General features: G+C 53.6%; 1 protein-coding gene across 2 annotated transcripts in view; it reads left to right on the top strand.

Moving 5' to 3' along the window:
• The window catches only part of CEP192 (centrosomal protein 192), a 2,224,848-nt gene that overhangs the window by 2,062,291 nt on the left and 142,138 nt on the right, over window positions 1-20,419 (top strand). For both annotated transcript variants that reach the window (XM_078687485.1, XM_078687486.1), the window contains exon 44: window positions 17,375-17,501. In XM_078687485.1, the coding sequence (XP_078543611.1) occupies window positions 17,375-17,501 (127 nt within the window). The remainder of the gene's footprint in view (window positions 1-17,374; window positions 17,502-20,419) is intronic.

Raw genomic sequence — 20,419 nt, 5'->3', positions numbered from 1 at the left:
TGGCCCCTGATTTCTCCAGGGAATTTCTAGTGCAAACAGACGTTTCAGAGCATGGTGTAGGGGCTGTTCTCTCACAGATGACTGAGGAGGTCTGGGACCAACCTGTAGCCTTCATCAGTAGGAGGTTACTTCCACGGGAACGTAGGTGGTGTGCAATAGAGCGAGAAGCATTTGCTGTGGTCTGGGCGCTGAAGAAACTAAGACCCTACTTGTTTGGGTCTCACTTCCGGGTTCAGACAGACCACAGGCCCCTCAGATGGTTGATGCAAATGAGGGGTGAGAACCCAAAGCTGTTGAGGTGGTCCATCTCCCTACAGGGTATGGACTTCACGGTGGAACATCGCCCTGGCACAGATCACGCCAATGCTGACTGTCTGTCCAGGTTTTTCCACCTTAGTGATGAGGAACTCCCTGGGGAAGGGTAGTTCCCCCCACATTTCAGCTGGAGGGGACACGTGTTAGACCTGACACCTTGGCGTGAGTTTCCCTTCCACTTTTTGCTGATGTGCCTCAGATGTTTTTGCTGGTGTCCGCTGCTCAGGGCACTGCGCCACGGCCAACCAGGGCCGCAGTGCAAGTGCTCCCTATGAAAAGTGTAACTGTGATTGGTATACCTGATTGGTTCATTGGATTTACTGTCAGTCCCCAGTAAAGTGCACCAGGAGTGCCAGGACTTGTGAATGCCAATACTGCTAGTGGGCCTGCAGCGCTGGTTGCGCCACCCACAGAAGCAGCCTTAAAATGTGTCTAGGGTCTGCCATTGCAGAACCTGTGGTCAGTCTGGTACTGTCATGCTGGCTGGGCAAGTGCACACACTTGCCAGCCCCTAAACCTTCCCTTAACTTCATATTAGTCACCCCTATGGTAGGCCCAAGGGCAGGGTGCATTGTAAGTGTAAGGTAGGACACTATTGTAAGGCTACCAGTTCCCTTTAGGCCAGATGGGCTGCTGGAATTATTACACACTATAATCCCAGCAGGCTCAGGGAACATGGTAGAAAATAATGTTTAGTATGCCTGAACTCAGAATAATAAAATACTTCTTTTAGTAAAGTTTATTTTAATATCCTGTGTTTGCAAATGCTACTTTTAGAAAGTTAGCATTTGCTTGCCTAACCATTTCAGCCCGCCTCTACTTGGATGTGTATCTGACTGTCTGGGTTGTGTGAGTGACAGGGCTGGGGGATGACAGGTGGTGAATGCAAAGATTACACCTTAGTGGGAGGTAGGAGTGCCCCTGGACTCTTAATCAGGCTGTGCTCTGCCACCACAATGCTGGCTCCGCCCCCCTGGGGAGCAACTGATGACTCAGCCGGCACCTGGCCCAGGAAGGGCGAAGCACTGTCATCAAGGTACTCCTGGCTGCCCCTGTCCACACAATGCTGGCTCCACCTCCCTGTGGAGCGTCGGATGTGCCTGCCCTCACACTGAAAGCAGAAGCCAGAAGTACACCCAACAAGTGCTCAGAGACTGAAAGCAGTTATGCAAAGGCCCCCCTGGCCTGTGAGAACAAAGGAAATACAGTATAAAAGTAGGAGCCCTGCTCCTTGTAAATCAGAATCCTGTTTCCCACAAAGAACCTCTGCCCGACTAGAAGTAGAAGACGACGCTGGAAGGACTGGCCTGCTGCTTGCCTTGCTGAGAAAGGAGAGGGAAAGACTTTTGAAAAGACTTTGCTGACTCATGCTTGAAACTTTTCTCCAAGGGCTTGATTGAGCTTGCCCCCTGAACTGAACCCCAGGACCAGTGGGTTCTCCTGTGCTTGGGCCCGTCTGCTATCTGAGGCCGAGTATTTCCTCCCGCCGGAGGTGAAGTTGCCCCCTCTCGCCCCCTCCTAGGGCCGTGGTACCCGGGAGCCAGCCTGCCCTCTTGCCCTTGAGAGCCTCGCTCCACTCGGAGTCTCTCTCTGCCCCTGGGCTAAGGCCGGCCGCTCCTCTACCCCCGCCTGCTTCAAGGAGCGCCTGAGCGCGATTTCAGCCCCTCCCGCCGGAGTCCCGGGGACGCGAGCAGTCTGTAGCCTGGGCGACCATCCGTGCATTTCCTTTGCACCCAGCCGCCCCGCTTTGCTCTGCCCCCCCAGGAGAGGCCGCGCCGCACTAAGAAGGGAGCCCCCTCGCTGTACCGTCGGTACTGAGGGCCCCCGTGCTGTGTCACCCCCCGGAGACCCTCCGCTTTTAGAAGAGATCCCCCTGCACTGCCTGGACCGAGTCGCGCTGCCTGTCCCGTTTCGGCCCCCAACGAACGAAAAGAAACTGCACCATTCCTGAGATCTACCCGGGCTAGGGGCCCGCAACGTTTTATTTCCCCTTCGGCACTCCGCTCGCTCCGGCCATCGTAAGTACTTTGTCCATGCAGCCTAGCGCACCCGGCCTCCCAGTTCCCCGCCTCCCTACCTGACCGCACTACCAGCCGCACTGCCGAGCCCATTATTTACAACAAGGGGTGGTGATGGACAGAGTCTCTGAATTAAGCAGAGTACTCTCACCCAGTCAAGAGATCAGGGCTAGATCCAACACCGTTTTTTAGCTCATTGCACCATCCCAGTTTCAGAACCTGGCGTCTAGCTCTGTCCCCGAGCCGCTGGGAAGAGCCGTACGTGGCATAGGCGTCCTCACGCCCGATGCGTGAGCCGCAGTAGGGTCCGGGTCAGTTTCCTCAAGGAGAGCGGGGAAAGCGCTGCAAAGCGCACCAGAGGCCCAGGGCGAGTCTAAGGTCCGCCGAACTGGTGCAAAGAGGTGCTCTGGAAGCAACTAACATTGAAAGACTGTAGAGAAGTGATTTTACAAGGAAATCCACATTTGAACTTGAAACTAAAAGCTTGCCTATTTACAATCTGTGGCCTAATCTGAAAACAACGTTATATTTGGTCTTGTGATAAGTCTGAACTGATATATATATATATTTTTACATAAAGAATCGTATTTTTATATACTCACAGCCTGGTGTCCATTTGTGGGGGGATTGGTACATTTTACTGTGTGTGTGATTACAAATGTTTAACTGAATAACGCCTGAAGAATAGCCTTGGCTGCTCACGCCACGCACCTAGAGGGTGAGCAAGGGTAATTCTATGGGGTCATCCTTCGCCCTGACTTAGAGGAGAGGGTCCCTGCTTGTCACAAGTGCATACTTGCTCCAACCAGAGACCCCCAATTCTAACAGGTGCCAGTAGGGATGCCCGGGTTCAAGCCCTGTGCCGACTGCAACAGACTGTCGGTTACCGACCCCCATCGCCGTGCCTACATTGCCTGGGGCCCGACCACGATGACAAGTCGTGCCCCGACTGCTGGGCCTTGACGTCGAAGGATAGACGGGAGCGGTCCCGTAAAAGCCTTGAGCTCCAGCAGTCGGCCAGAGTCATCACAGCTCGGCGAGTCAACCCCACTCGTCGGGCTCCCAGTCCTCAGGTACGAGGCACAAGAAGTCGAAGAGACGACATCGCTCCTCTGACTCCCCCCGACGCTCGCGCGACGCACCCGGGGGTTTAGGTGACACCGCCCACACGGCTCCGCCGGAGTCGCAGGCGTCGCGGCCTGCTTCATACCCGCCGGTCCCTGGGCAAAACGCGACACCGGAGGAGATAGAGGCCTTCCTCATGGCCATGATGTCGCTCACTCCTCCGTCGGGTTCCGCGGCGCCTTCGGGCCAAGCGACCCCGACTGGGAGCCCTAGCGGGCCGTGTGCTTCGGCCCCGGCGCCGTTGGGTGCTTCGGCCCTGACGCCGTCGCCGACTTCGGTCCTGACGCCGCCAGGCCCCACTGGTTTCGGTTCCGGATCCGGGTCACCGCCGGTCGACCTTACGACCCCACCGGCTTCGACCCCTAGGGTGTCACCTGCACGACGCTGGCCCTGGTCCAAGCCTCGGTCCGGATCCGGCGCCGGCTGAAGAGAAATTCTTCGAGGATCTGGGTCCATCCTTTATCCCTGAATTTCAGGACATGGACGACGAGGGTGACTGGGGGGTGTCTGAGGACCCCCTGGCACGTGAGTGCCAGTCATTTCAGGACTGGACACAGGAACTAGGGGAAGCCAGTGGCCTGGATACCTCCCCAGACACTGGTTTTGTCTCCCTCCTACCGTGGCTATGGAGGAGGGGGCTGTTTATAGTGTGGTGCTGATGAGGGCAGCCAAGGCCTTGGCTCTTGAGCTCCCCGTCGCAACGGGGAGGTCTAACATCCTCACGGAGGTCCTTAAACCGCAGGTAAGCTCCCTAGAGCATCTACTGCCGTTTAATGAGGCTCTCACGGATGTCCTGTTGGGCACCTGGTCCAGGAATGTCTCTAGGCGCCACCGCCCTGCCCTGGGCGACCCTAGTTTCTTGTCCACCAACCCCAATCCCGAGAGCCTTGTTATCCAGGTCTCTACTTCCCAATCCGCATTCCCAACTGCACCACCAGATCGGGAATCCAAGAGGTATGAACAATTCGGCAAGAAGATGTTCTCCTCCCTTAGTTTGGGATTGCGGTCGGTTAACACCGCGTGCCTCTTGGGCCGTTACACCCACTCCCTGTGGGATACGGTCGCGGAAGTGCTGCCCGAGTGCCCGGAGGGGGCCCTGGTGAAACTCGCTCAAGCCCTCGTGGAGGGGAGAGATGCAGCACGGTATTCAATACGATGTGGACTGGATACCACGGACTCGCTAGGAAGAGTGATTTCCTCGTCTGTGGCGGTTCGCCGCCACACCAGGCTGAGGTCCGCCAACTTTTCAGCCGATGTCCAGAACACCCTTATGGATGTGACGTTCGATGGCAGCCACCTCTTCGGTGGCAAGGCAGATAGTGCGCTGGAACGCTTTAAGGACTCCATGGCTACGGCCAAGTCCTTGGGTCTGTCGGCCCCGCGCCAGCAATCTTCTGCCCAGCGTCCTTTCGTGGCCACGGAAGGGGCGCCCCCACACGTCCTGCCAGCCACGGGCCTCAGACTACCATTCAGCGCGGCGATGGACGTGGTTACCGTCGCGGCGGTAACAGGGGACAACGGCGCGGCCAGTCCACATCCACCCCCGCAGCATCAGCCTCAAAGCCTTCCTAGTCCGAGCTTTCAGGCCCATTTAACACCAGTGAGAGGCAGGGTTCGCTATCACCTCCTCCACTGGTGCTCCATCACGTCGGACAGGTGGGTGCAGCAAATCGTCCGAAGGGGCTACTCCCTCCCCTTCAAGGCGACCCCTCCAGCCATGCCACTCCAGAACCACCGCGTGTCGGGGGATCACTTCAAACTTCTGCAAGAGGAAGTTGCGGCCCTCTTGGCCAAGGGGGCCATCGAGAGTGTTCCTGGGCCAGAAGTAGGGTGTGGTTGTTACTCCCACTACTTTCTGGTTCCCAAGATGGGCAATGGGGGCCTACGCCCTATCTTGGACCTTGCGGAACATCAACGGCATCCTCTGGAGTTCAAGATGCTGACTCTCACTCAGGTCTTAGCTGCCCTGGACCAGGGAGACTGGATGGTGGCGTTCGACTTGCAGGACGCTTATTTTCACATCCCCGTCCTGCCGGCCCACCAGCGTTACCTGCGGTTCGCGGTAGGCCACGAGCACTTTCAGTTTACTGTGCTCCCCTTCGGCATTACCAGCACCCCCCCCCACGGGTGTTTACGAAAGTGATAGCGGTGGTCGCAGTTTATCTGTGCAGGTTAGGGGTTTCAGTCTTCCCCTACCTCGACGACTGGTTGTTGAAGGCGGGCTCGCCCCAGACAGTCGTCAGCCACCTCCAGACTACGGCCGACCTCCTGCACCTGCTGGAGTTTTCCATCAATGTGCCGAAGTAGCACCTGTGTCCCTCACAGAAGCTCCTCTTCATCGGAGCGGTTCTAGACTCGGTGCAGTTTCGGGTTTATCCTCCCGAACAGCGGGTTCGGGATATTCAGGCTCTGATTCCGATCTTTCAGCCATTATCCCGAGTCTCGGTCAGGTTGACGCTGCGGCTTCTGGGGCTGGTGGCCTCCTGCATCCTTCTGGTGCATCACGCCTGGTGGCGGATGCGGGCTCTGCAGTGGGACCTGAAGTTTCAGTGGGCCCAGCATCAGTGCAACTTGTCCGACCACGTCTTGATCTCGGAGGGCACTTCAAGACAGTTGCAGTGGTGGCTCACGGACTGCGATTGGGTCAGCGGCAAATCCCTCTCCCTACCCCAACCGGAGCACATAGTTGTGACGGACGCGTCCCTCCAGGGCTGGGGGCCCCACATGGGAAAGGTGGAGATCAGAGGACTCTGGTCTCCGGCGAAGTCCTGGCTCCATATCAACCTTCTGGAGCTGCGGGCGATCCGGCTTGCACTGAAGGCATTCCTCCCCTCTGTCCCGGGGAGTGTAGTGCAGGTGTTCACAGACAACACCACCGCCATGTGGTACAACAACAAACAGGGCGGGGTGGAGTCGTGGACCCTATGCCAGGAGGCTCTGCGCCTCTGGCAGTGGCTGGAACATCAGGGCGTGACCCTGGTGGTTCAACACCTGGCAGGTTCCGTAAACGCCAGGGCGGACAAACTCAGCCGTCGGTGCATGATAGATCACGAATAGCGTCTGAACTCGGACGTGGCGCAAGGTCTCTTTCAGCAGTGGGGAGAACCTTGGTTAGATCTATTCGCCACATAAGAGAACGCGCATGTCATAAGTTCTGCGCGTTGAAATTTCCAAGGCGCCACTCGCTCGGCGACGCTTTTAGTCACGAGTGGAGTGCGGTCTGTTTTACGCCTCTCCGACTATACCACTTCTGCCCAGAGTGCTGAAGAAGATCAGGCGCGACCGGGCCCAAGTCGTCCTTGTGGCTCCGGACTGGGCACGAAGATACTGGTATCCCGAGCTACTCAGCATGTCAGTCGATCCCCCGATTCGTCTGCCTCTTCAGGAGGACCTTCTGTCGCAGCAGCAGGGGACAGTCCTCCACCCAAACCTGTCCAGCCTTCACCTCCATGCGTGGAGATTGAGCGGTGACAGTTGAGGCCATTTGACTTGCCTCCCGAAGTTTGTAATGTCATTCTGGCAGCCAGGCATCCCTCCACAAAGTCGGTATACGCCTGCAGGTGGAACAAATTTGTGGCATGGTGCACAGCAAAGGCTGTGGATCCTCTCTCTGCCCCTCTTTCTGAGGTTCTCCTCTTTCTTCTTTCTCTTGCCCAGTAGGGCTCTGCTCTGGGTACTATCAAAGGCTACCTCTCTGCCATTTCCGCCTTCTTAAGGCTACCTGATCAGCCCTCTTTGTTCAAGTCTCCATTTGTAAAAAGGTTTTGGAAGGGCATTACTCATATGTTCCCTCCTGATCCTTTCGTGATGCCTTAGTGGGACTTGAACCTTGTTCTGACTTATCTGATGTGCGCTCCCTTCGAGCCACTTCATAACTGTCCTCTTCCTCTTCTTACCCTTAAGACTGCATTCCTGGTTGCCATCACCTCTGCCAGGAGAGTGAGTGAGCTCCAGGCCCTTTCTTCTAAACCTCCTTTCCTTTCTGTCCATCCGGACAAAGTTGTGTTGCGGACGCGACCCTCTTTCCTGCCCAAGGTAGTCACAGCCTTCCACATCGGGCAGTCCATCACCTTTCCCACCTTCTTTCCGCCTCCGCGTCCCTCGAAAGAGGAAGAGAGGCTCCACCGTCTGGACCCAAAACGTGCGCTCTCATTCTATCTGGATCGCACACGCCAGTTCCGGGTGGATGACCAACTCTTTGTTGGTTACGTGGGCGCTAAGAAGGGACGGGCGGTGCACAAACGAACCATCTCTCGGTGGGTCATCTTGGGCATCAAGATTTGCTACTCTTTGGCGCGGAAGGAGCCTCCTGTTGGGCTGAGGGCCCATTCCACTCGGGCCACGGCGGCTACCACTGCCCTGCGTCGTGGAGTCCACTTGCAGGACATCTGTCAGGCAGCTACGTGGGCCTCGCTACACACGTTCGCAAGACACTACTGCCTGGACAGCCAAGTCTGGAGAGATGGCTTTTTCGGCCGTTCCGTTCTCCAGGACTTTCTGGTGTGATCATTGGTTCGCAGACCCACCACTGGGGTTGGTATTGCTGGGGTATCTATTCTAAGTTAAGGAATCTAATACTAACCTGTTTCTTTCAGATGCACAAGTTACTTACTTTCGGTAACGATATATCTGTAAGAAACAGTAGTTAGTATTAGATTCCTTACCGCCCCACCCATCCTCCCCGTTCTGCGAACCGATGTCTAGGGTTAAGGTCATCCCCTTTCAGGGTGTAAGAGAGTAGGGTCTGCTTCCTACGGTCACCCCCACTTTGTGCTTTGCTTTACTGGTTTTCGACTTAGATGTGGCTGTGGGCCTGCTAATCAGACCCACAGCCCAGATGCACTCTCTCTAAATTTACACCATGTACTCTAGGTGCATACACAATTGGGAATTGGTTCACCTTGTCAGCCCCTGTAGAAGTGTACCCTAGGAACTCAGGGCATAGGTGTAACCAAGGCCTACCAGGGGCTGCAGCATGTATTATGCCACCCCTGACTGGCCACTCAAATAGACACAACTGGCTGATCACTCAGCTGGGGCAAGGTCGTGTAATCACCCCTTGCTTAGGTATGGTATTCCTATACCTACTTCCATATAGACACATAGTAACCTATAAGTCACTCCTATGGCAGGCCTTAACAATCCTGGAGGCAGAGTGCTTGGTTGTGTGTGAGATGGTGCTCTAGCATGAGCTGAGCCTATCTGCAGCTTTCGGAACCATGTCCTTATAGCTGTTCTATGATATTGCTATACCATATACTCTTAAGTGCATTATGAACCTTGCGGTTAAATGCTAACTCTGGTTTGGCTTTATCAAAACATGTTGTGTAAGGTGTCATACACTTTGGAATACTACCCCCTCGCCAATTCTGGCGACGGGGGTAGCATTCCACCCTTCTAGAGGGAGAAGACATGTTGTTGCTGACTATCCCGGTTAAAAGTAACCAGAGCCCCAGCGTCACAAAATGGACGCTGCTGCCACCGACACAAGTCTGACCTCCTGCTGCTGGGAGTCCTTCCAGTCACAGAGGTTTGGACAATAGGTTTCCTGCCTGGAGATGTGCGAGCACCAACCCAGACAGGACTTTGTGTATTGGGACAGTGAGGGCTGAATAGATTGAGACACTGCCTGGAGCACCCTAGGTGCTCCATGCATACCCCGGTTCAAACCGGTTGCTGGGGCACTCCAGCCCCAGCTCTGGCGCCAAACTGGACAAAGGAAAGGGGGTGTAACTACCTCCCTTCCTGGACACACCCATAGGACGGACCTAGAAAGTAATCCAGCCCCTTTTAGTTGTATAAAGGTGGTAGCCGAGTCCTGAGACTTTAGATTAATCCTGAATCGAAACTTGACACGAAACTCTGGACCTTCGACATTCTGCTGAAGCTGAAGACTGAAGAATCTCCCTTGTGGCCAAGGAGTGACCACCCTGGGCAACCAGGCACCATCCAGCAAATCAACGGCTTGCTTTGTCGACGTTCCCGCCGGAACCCGAGCACAGAGCCTGACAAGACCCAGACTTCCAGTCCTCTCTGACCCTCTCTTCACGACTGCAGCATAGCTGAGATCCGTGGAGGCGACGAAACACGTGGGACCGGACATCTTGAAAAGCCTGCAACTTGCTACCTGTGCAGCTCCTGAGGTACTCTCGAAGCTGTGCACTGGGGCTTGAGAAGCACCGATCCCGAGCTCCATCTGCGACGAAGATCAGCCCCCCACACTCCACGAGTTCTGCGTGGGGCCCTTCTGCTTTTGTTCTGCTCGACGCGGTGTCCGGTTGCTGGCCCGTTAGCTAGTAGCCTCCGTGACGACAATCCTTTTGAACCACCTCGCTTGTCTGGTTGCTCCAGACTGGCCCTCGCTTCCCTGCGAAGGTGAAGCACCCCAGCCTTGCTGGTCTGCACCAGAAGCCTTTGTTGTATCCTGCGTGGGTTGCCTTTACCAAGGCTTGTTGACTCCAATCCGGAAGTCGACCCCTCCATCTGCGAGAACCTTCGTGGGACAGCTCGTCTCCAGCACCTGGTCGTCGTCGACGCCTCCTCGTCCACATGGCTGCAAAGACAAGCTTCAAGACAGCACCTGATTGCTCCTCGACGTCGTCTGGTTCCACCCGATCACTGGCTAGTGACCCAGACTCTGTCCCCTCTGCTTTCAGGTCCTCTACATCTTCGATTTACCCTTGGATCCACCCGGACATCTTCCTCCTGGTCGCCTGCAGCATCTTTCTTCAAGGCTCCATAGGATTTAACGACGAAACCCGACACATCTTCACACCTATGCACCCGCCGTCCGTGGGTGAGGTAACGCGAGTACTTCGGTGCTCCCAAGGGTATTGACTATCCAAGTGTCTAGGTGTTTAGTTGTTTCCTTCTAGCTAAACCGGAAGTGTCCTAAATCCTTCTAAACCTAACTTCTAAGTTCCCATTGACTTTGCATTGACTCACGCGTGTGTGTAAAGGCACTGCACGCGCCGCCTGTGGGCCTCCTACTTCCAAACTATTGTTCAGATGGTGTAGCCCCAGCGATGCCCTAGGCCTTTCCTTTTCTCGTGACACGGTACTTATACCACTTTCTTAATATATGGTTTGCTTCGCCCCTATGGCCTAACCGTAAATTGTGCAACTTAACGTATTCTGACTAAGTATCTTGTTATGTGCTTTGGCCTCTGATCTCATAAAGAGTTCAGAGGAGTGTGTTAGTAAATAAATACATATATATTTTATATATATCCTGTGTGGTGTCCTTTCATTTGATATTCAAGGGGTTACATATGGTAAAACAGCTGGCTTTACACGCCCTCAAGAGTCTTTTAGCCTAAGACTGTTCTGTCCACGCTACCACTAGGATAGCTGGTCTATAAGGTTGACTTACAACCATCACCATAAGGGTTGTTTGGACTGGTGCAAGGTGATCACTAGAATAGTGAACATCATATACCAGGCCAACTTCTCACAGTGGCGTTCTGCGGCTCCGCGTCCTTCACGGACCGAGGTGACGTCACGGGGACTACTTAGGCGCCACCCATGCGCGCTGTTTTCAGTTCTTTCTTTTTCAGCGCTAGCAAGCACAGATCCGGATTGAGCATGTACCTTAGTCACTCTTTGACTGCTATATTGAGACTTTTGTCTCCCCCATTTTTTCTCCTGGTGCATGTAGGGATGCCTGGCTTTGTCTTTTGGGGCCTATCGCCGTAATAGGTCGGTAGCGGACCCCCACGTTGTTTGCCTCTACTACCTGGAGACCGATCACGACTCCCGGGACTGTCGAGCCATGGCCCCCAAGGCTTTGCAGTAGCGGAGCCGGAAATTACTGAAGGTCCAGCATTCGTCACATCGCCGCTCCGGGTCTCTAGGGGCCGTTCCTGGGACCGCTCGTGGGACCGGAGACGCTTGCTCCTCGGGATCCAAGTCTTCTCCTTCGGATTCCGGTAAGCGACGCCATAAAAAGAAGTTGAAGAAGCAAGTTCGCTCTCCGACGTCCCCACATCGCTCCTTGGAGGTGGACGAGGGGGACAGGGACTTGCAGGACGCTTATTTTCACATCCCCGTCCTGCCGGCCCACCGGCGTTACTTGCGGTTCACGGTAGTCCAGGAGCATTTTCAGTTTACCGTGCTCCCCTTTAGCCTTACCAGCGCCCCTCGGGTGTTCACAAAAGCGATGGAGTGGTCGGAGCTCATCTGCGCAGGTCCGGGGTGTCAGTCTCGACGACTGGTTGTTGAAGGCGGGCTCGCCCCATGCAGTCGTCACCCACCTTCAGACTACGGCCGACCTCCTGCATCTGCTGTGGTTCTCCATCAACGTGCCGAAGTCGCACCTGAGTCCCTCTCAGAAGCTCCCCTTCATCGGAGCAGTTCTGGATTCAACGCAGTTTCGGGTTTATCCTCCCGAGCAGCGAGTCTGGGATAGTCAGGCTACGATTCCGATCTTTCAGCCTCTGTCCCGGTTTCTAGTCAGGATGACCCTCCGGCTCCTTGGCTTGATGGCCTCCTGCATCCTGCTAGAGCAACATGCCAGATGGCATATATGGGCTCTGCAGTGGGACTTGAAGTTCCAGTGGCAGAGCATCAGGGCAACATGTCCGAACATGTCCGGATCTCAAAGGGCACTGCACGACACTTGCAGTGGTGGCTCACGAATTTCGATTGGGTCAATAGCAGATCCCTCTCCCTTCCCCAACCGGAGCACACAGTAGTGACGGATGCGGCTATCCTGTGATGGGAGGCCGCTTGGGAGAGACGGAGATCAGAGGCCTCTGGTTTCCGGCGGAGTCCCGGCTCCATATCAACCTTCTGGAGTTGCGGGCGGTCCGGCTTGCACTGAAGGCATTCCTTCCCTCTGTGCGGGGAGGTGTGGTGCAGGTGTTCACGGACAACACCACCGCCATGTGGTATTGCAACAAACGGGGCGGGTGGGGTCGTGAACCCTATGTCAGGAGGCTCTGCGCCTCTGGACACGGCTGGAACAACAAGGCATTACCTTTGTGGTACACCACCTGGCAGGTTCTCTGAACGCCAGGGTGGACAAACTCAGCCGCCGGTGCAGGATGGATCACGAATGACAACTGAACTCGGACGTGGTGCACGGTCTCTTTCTGCAGTGGGGAGAGCCCTGGGTAGATGTATTCGCCTCCGAAGAGAACACGCAATGTCATCAGTTCTACGCATTGGAATTTCCAAGGCGGCACTAGCTCGGCAACTCTTTTCGTCTCGAGTGGAGCTTCGGCCTGTTGTACGCTTTTACGCGTATACTACTTCTGCCCAGAGTGCTGAAGAAGATCAGACCTGACTGGGCCCAAGTCATTCTTGTGGCTCCGGACTGGGCTTGAAGAGTATGGTATCCCGAGCTACGAGTATGAGCATCGATCCCCCGATCCGTCTGCCTCTTCGGGAGGATCTTCTGTCGCAGCGGCAGGGGACAGTCATTCACCCGAACATGTCCAGCCTCCACCTCCATGCGTGGAGATTGAGCAGCGACAGTTGACGGCTTTCGACCTTCCTCCCGAAGTCTCTAATGTTCCTCTGGCAGCCAGGCGTCCCTCCACTAAAACGGTATATGCCTGCCGATGGAACAAATTTGTGGCATGGTGCACAGCAAAGGCTGTGGATCCCCTTTCTGCCCTTCTATCTGAGGTTCTTCTGTCCTTGGCCCAGACCTTTGATAGTGCTCCGGGCACTATCAAAGGTTATCTTTCTGCCATCTCCGCCTTTCTGAGGCTTCCTGATCAGCCTTCTCTTTTTAAGTCCCTCATTAGTTAACCGTTTCCTCAAAGGCATTACACACACGTTTCCTCCTGTGCCTTTCATACTGCCTCAGTGGGACTTGAATCTTGTCTTGACTTACCTGATGTGTTCTCCCTTTGAGCCCCTTCATAACTGTCCCTTACGTTTTCTCACCATAAAGACGGCTTTCCTGGTAGCTATAACCTCTGCCAGAAGAGTGAGTGAGCTCCAGGCTCTTTCTTCCAAACCTCCTTTCAATTCATCCGGACAAGGTGGTTCTAAGGACCCGTCCTTCTTTCTTGCCAAAGGTTGTCACGCCCTTCCACATCGGGGAGACCATCACTTTGCCCACCTTCTTTCCGCCTCCGCATCCTTCTAGAGAAGAGGAGAGGCTCCACCATCTGGACCCAAAACGTGTGCTCTCATTCTATCTGCAGCGTACCCAACAGTTCCGGGTGGATGATCAGCTCTTTGTTGGCTACGTGGGCGCCAAAAAAGGTCGGGCTGTATACAAACGAACCTTTTCCATGTGAGCCGTTCGGTGCATCAAAGCATGTTACTCCTTGGCCCAGAAGGAGCCTCCTGTGGGACTGCGTGCCCATTCGACCATGGCAACTGCAGCCACTACTGCCTTGGGACACGGAGTTCCCTTGCAGGACATTTGTCAGGCAGCCACGTGGGCCTCGCTGCACACATTTCCCAAGCACTACTGCCTTGACAGTCAAGTCCGGAGAGACGGCTTCTTTGGCGGTTCTGTTCTCAGGGACTTCCTGGTGTGATTTTGTTTGCAGACCCTCCACCGGGGTTGGTGGTGTTGGGGTTTCTATTCTAAGGTAAGGAATCTATCACTAACGTGTCTCATTCAGATGCACAAGTTACTACTTGTGTAACAATATATCTGTAAGAGACATTAGTTAGTGATAGATTCCTTACCGCCCCACCCATCCTCCCTGTACTGCGAACTGATTACTAGGGTTAAGGTCATCCCTTTTTAGGGCCCTAGTTTTTATGCACCAATGGTCAGTGTCTTGCAATGCTCTGCGTTCCTGGTGCGGAAAGTCGTGTACAGAACTGATGTCAGCGCATGGGTGGTGCCTAAGTAGTCCCTGTGACGTCATCTTGGCGGTTACAACGCCAGTGACGGACGCCGAGCCGCAGGACGCCACCTACTGACACGCAGGGGTACTGCTAAACAAAACTTTCCGGATCCAGTCTGACGCCTGGGAATATTCTAAGGTAAGGAATCTATCACTAGCTAATTTCTCTTACAGATATTTCGTTACACAAGTAGTTACTTGTACTTTAGGGGGGCGTTTTAGGGGTCTCGAGGTTAGTAGCCAACTGGCTACTGACCTTAGGGTGACTACACCCTGGGTGTGCTCAACCCACGTGGGAGAGTGATGGCGGGCACTGAAGATTGGGCTTCACCTCGCCTCCGCCACCTGAGGGGTGGAGTTGGCAGAGGTGGGCACACCTTCTGGGCTGGCTAGTTTTTCCCGCCTGTCTTCCCACCTAAAAGAAGGGGAGCCAGAAAAGCGGCCTGCTCCTGATAGCAGAAGAGGCTGTGGATCACATTACAAAGCCTGCCAGGCCTTTGAATCGCCCATGCCACAGATGGCTCTTCCTGGCCTGTGGGAAGTGTGAACACCTCTGCCCAGGAAAGGTTTTGTTTCTGGGCTCAGGGAGCAAAGGCTCCCACCCTAGGGGTCCAGAAACATGTCTTGTGGTGGCAGGCTAGTGTGTACCAGTCGGGGAACCCATTAGAGGTTGGTCGTTTTTCAGGGGGAATCTTTAAGATGCCCTCTGTGTGCATTACACCCATCAGTGTGGGTTTAATGTGCTGAGAAGTTTGACAACAAACTTTTCAGTTTTCAGTGTAGCCATTATGGTGCTGTGGAGTTCGTAATGACAAGCTCCCAGCACCATATATTCCTAATGGCAGCACTGCACCTACAGTGTCTAAGAATGGACTCAGACACTCTAGGTGTACAGGGCTCATGCACCTGTACCCTTGCCTGTGGTATAGGGCACCCAGCTAGAGGGGTGACTGATCTATGCCAGGGCAGTGGTTTGTAGGCATGGCACACAGGGATGTGTGCCATGTCGACTCTTCACTTTGTTCTGCACCAAAATACGCAGCCTGCAAAGGCAGTGTGTGTGTGTAAAGGTACAGGACCTCTAGGGTGGCATAATAAGTGCTGCAGCCCTTAGAGGTTTTCCCTGGTCACAGTGCCTTGGGTACCTGTGGTACCATTTACCAGGTGTTGACCTGTGGCCAGAGATGCCAATTGGGTTAGTTTTGGGGAAGAACACAGGGCCTGGGAACCTGATTGGCAGGGACCCAGGGCACATCAAGGCAAAGCGCATCAGTAGTCTGGCAAAAAGTGTGGGGGTTGCTTTCTCCACTTTACTTCCTGTAGCATGGAACAAGCTACCAACCAATCTCCGTAAGGAGTCAAATCTACTGCCATTCCGCCGAATGGTTAAAACCATACTTTTTCGGGAAGCATGGGGTGTGCTGTAAGTTTGCTACTTGTTTTCTGTAGAGTTGGTTTCTTTTTGTACAAGCGCTTAGAGACCCTGGGGTGATAATGCGCTATATAAATTGAAATAAATAAATACTGCAACAGAAACTCACTTTCCTACAGCTGTCAAGGTGCATAGATTTATGTATTAAAATCTGCTATGCACTGACCAAGAAACAGAGTTCCTGTCCTTAGTATGTGCCAGGCTGTGATGTGTGGGCCAGTGTATGTGTTGAAGATGCACTGCTGCTTTGCCAACCAGGTCCGCTGGAAAAATATTTCACTTTTTGGTAAGTCTACTCCACAGATCCTCCACCTCAGGTGAAATACTGCTTAGGTATGGTTTCTAAAGTGAAAAATCTGTCTTTAAAAACATCCTTCAGAACAACTAGTTACTTATCTTCGGTATCATTCTTCCTGGTGGATCCTCCATTTAATTTCAAATTCCTCACAGCCCTTCCTTCTCCCCATTTTGTGGAGTGTCCGTTTTCACACCTAAGAGGTTGCGAGTGAGTAATTGGCACACTGCTATCCGCAATTGTTTAACCCTCCTAGTTTGAGGGTATGGAATGGGTCGAGCAAGAAAGTTATGTTAGTAATCAAAGTTGGTCCTTATATGCTCCACTCCATCACATCAGGGATGGTTCAGAGCTGCACAGTCTCTTCCTAGCAGTGTACAAGAGCACTGCTTAGAAAGTTTCCATGTCCATTCTGGTGCCTGGGCAGTATTCTAAGGTGAGGAATCAATGGTTAGATGGAGTATCTACCAGAAAAAGCATTATTGAAGTAAAAAAAAAAGATTATTCCTCCAGCGTGATCAAATTGCCTGATATGCAGTCCAAAATCAGCTTTAAAGAAAAGCTGCCACATTTCAGAAGTTACTCTGTTTTCACTTTCCACACACAGTCTCTGACTCCTGCGTCTCTTTAGATGCTTATAACTCACCAAAGAGAAAAGGACTAAGAACAGAAGAGCAATTAAAGAGCAAAACCAAGAGTTCTATTCTTGCTCCCACTTCTCACGATCTACTAATACTGCTTAAAGAAAGGGGACAAATTAAAAAAGGAAAAATATTTATTTTCTTAATATTGCCCTCACACACTTCAGTGTCATGCTTCATCATAGGGCGTCATCAGTCGTTCAGGCGGAGACCAACACTCTGGACGGATCGCAAAAGATTTTTTTAGAATATATAGTGTGATAAGTGAACAAGAGTGTATTTTAATCCTATTGAGGGGAACCGAGAATAAAGGTACCTTTTGGTATCCTCTGAGATAGTTTTACTTGCACCTGTCTGCACTTTATGATCCCTTCTTGAGGGAGCACTTTTCCCTTTGTCTATCTTCCTATCGTCATACACTCTTTTCCCCTTATCATACTATGTATTCTAAAAAAACGGTTGGGGCCCTAAGGTAGGATTTTCTTACATTTGTCCCCTCTACCTTGTTCCTAGATGCAGTAGTGATTGATTTCATCAATACAACGCACTGCAGAAAGTGTTACACAGGGAGCTTGACTTTGTCTGCTTTTGGAACACAATTAAGAGAGCTTTAATAAAATTTCAGTTCAGTGTGTCAACAAGCAGTAACAACTACTAGAACGCTCATTTTGTTCAACACACTTTACATGAAGAGAATTTTAAGCTAATACATTTTTTTATTCATTTTTTAGGTCGGATGAATTTGTAACTAGAGGTGTATACACTCCAATTAACCTATATAAGTTTCCACCTACTCCTGTTGGGGAATGTAAAACGCTGAAAGTCAGTTTTAAGAATACAGATGTCACTGCTCACATGGTAAGAATGTCTATAGCACACATATTGTTTTCTGTCTTCTTAAACAATCTCTTCTTTAATAACTAGACCAAAGTGCATGTATATACAAATAAAGATTTTAGTACAATACCATAATAAATAACCTGGGCGTAGTTTGCGTAGCAGCACTACACGTAGCTTCACGTAGTATACTTTAAACTTCACGTAGTAGCTGATGACACTGTGTAGTTGTCTGTACTGTGCAAAAATGGCAAAATAATTTCAAAAAGCTTCCTGTACATGACCAAATATGATAAAATAAGTATTTCTATCTTTATATGCTAAAGTGCATATAGTACTTTCACAATGTTGAAACTGAAAAATTAGCAAGCAGTGGGAGATGTGATAATTTTGGGATCCTCCCTGACCTAGGGAGAGTATCAAACAGATGCCTTGAAAACAAAAAAGCACATCTTATTGAACGATTTAGTTGTGGTCCCATCCTCTTAGGACAAACCCAAACACAGTTATTGGCAAAAAAACATTCCCAACCAAAGGCCCTGCAAAGCATTATGGGATGAGATTAGCAGTGGGCAGTGAATATTATATAGTGTACAATATCAAAAGAATTCTACAAAGAGCTGCAGTTCAACTGGTGGTTACTAGATGCCCCTCACGAGTCAAATGCAAATGCTTGATGAAAGGGTTTCAATGGTTTTGCATTTGATTCGTGAGGGACATCTAGTAACAACTTGTGGAACTGCAGCTTGATGTAAGAATAATATCTGAAAGAGACACGTTTGTATTAGATTCCTTACCTTAGAATATCCCCAGGCGTCAGACTGGATCCGGAAATTTTTGCGTAGCAGTACCCTTGCGCGTCGGTAGGCGTCTTCTGCGGCTCCGTTGTCGGCGTCGTGGGCGCCGTGATGACGTCGTCGGAGTACTTAGACGCCGCCTCCGCGTGCTGACGTCAGTTCTTCTTTTTTCCGCGCCAGCAAGCGCAGATCTGGAAAAAGCAGTAACCCTAGTCATTTTTGACTAACCTTTTTTGATCCTTTTTGTTTGCTTTTCGAAGTCTCTCGACTCCGAACGGTGCCGTAGGGATGCCCGGCTTCAAGCACTGAGACGATTGCGACCGTCTGATGTCGGTCACGGATTCTCACCGCGTCTGTTTGCCCTGTTTGGGCGTCGACCACGACGACAATGCCTGCTCTGACTGCCGGGCCCTCTCCTCGAAGGCCAGGCGGGAGCGGTCCCGTAGGCGCCTCGAGCTCCGGCAGTCGGCCCCGCGCCGTGAGAGGTCCCGATCCCATGGGAGGTCGAGGGACAGGTCGCGGGCTCGGAGCCACCACAGCTCCGAGAGTAGGCCGCACTCCTCCGGGTCGAAGTCGTCGTCCGGTAAGAGGCACAAGAAGTCCAAGCGGCGTCATCGCTCCTCGGACTCCCCCCGACGCTTGCGCGAACCGGCCGGGGGTTCGGGTGACACCACCCACGCGGCTCCGTAGGAGTCGCGGGCGCCGTGTGCAGCTCCACACCCTCCGGTCCCTGGGCTGAACACGACGCCGGAGGAGATCGAGCGCTTCCTCATGGCCATGAGGAAACTCTCTCCTCCGACGGGTTCCGCGGCGCCTTCGGGCCCAGCGGACCCGTCTGGGGGCCCTAGCCGGTCGGCGGCTCTGGCCCCGACGCCTTCGGGCCCGGCGCCGCAGGCCCCCATTATCCCGCCGGCGCCTTCGGGCCCGGGGCCGAGGGGTCCAGTTGTTCCGACGCCGCCGGCGCCTTCGGGCCCGACGCCGCTGGTCCTCCTTCGGGTTCGGGATCGTCGCCGGTGGATCTGACGACCTCCCCGGTGTCGGACCCTCAGGTGTCGCCTCCGGCGCCGTCCTCGGGCGGCGCCGGCCCCGGTCCTACCTTCGTTGCTGTTCAACCGTCGGAACGGCCCCGTTGGGCGCCGCTCCAGACGCCGTTTGGTGAATTTCACTTTTATGAACAGGCCCCATTGGTTGAAACCCCTGAATTTCAGGAGATGGGTGATGAAGAGGACTGGGAGGGGTCTGAGGACCCTCTGACCAGGGAGTGTCAGTCTCAGGAGGACTGGACAGGAGACCTTGGGGAGGCCAGTGGCCTAGACACCTCTCCAGACACTGGGTTTGTCTCCCCTCCTACCATGGCTTCGGAGGAGGGGGCAACATATAGTGTGGTGGTGATGAGGGCTGCCAAGGCCTTGGGCCTTGAGCTCCCCGTCGCGGCCGTGAGGACTAACCTCCTCACTGAGGTCCTTAAACCGCAGTCAAGCTCGGCCGAGCCTCTGCTGCCCTTTAATGAGGCCTTGACCGACGTTCTTCCGGGCACTTGTTCCAAGCCCGCTACGGGTTCGCCCGTAGATAGGAACGTGGCCAGACGCCACCGCCCAGCCCCGGGCGACCCATGTTTCCTGTCCTCCCACCCTACCCCCGAGAACCTGGTCATCCAGGCCTCCAATTCCCAGACCGCATTCCCGTCGGCCCCGCCGGAACGGGAATCCAAGAGGTATGACCAGTATGGGAAGAAGATCTTCTCATCCCTTAGTCTAGGACTGCGGTCTTCCAACACCGCCTGCCTCTTGGGACGTTACACCCACTCTGTGTGGGATAAGGTCACGGAGGTGCTGCCAGAGTGTCCGTTTGAGGTACGGGCCAAACTCGGCCAAGCCCTTGTGGAGGGCCGGGATGCAGCCAAGTATTCCATCCGGTGTGGGCTGGATACCACTGACTCGCTGGGTAGAGCGATGGCAACGACGGTGGCGGTCAGACGCCACGCCTGGCTGAGGTCCGCCAACTTCTCGGCAGATGTTAAGAGCACGCTCATGGACATGCCGTTCGATGGCCGTCGCCTCTTTGGCGACAAGGCAGACCATGCGCTTGAGCGCTTTAAGGACTCCAGGGCTACGGCCAAGTCCTTGGGCCTCTCGGGCCAGC

Source organism: Lissotriton helveticus, chromosome 4_1 (assembly GCF_964261635.1).
Source record: "Lissotriton helveticus chromosome 4_1, aLisHel1.1, whole genome shotgun sequence".
In the NCBI taxonomy this organism is placed as follows: Eukaryota; Metazoa; Chordata; class Amphibia; order Caudata; family Salamandridae; genus Lissotriton; species Lissotriton helveticus.
This window is presented reverse-complemented; position numbering and strand designations above follow the sequence as displayed.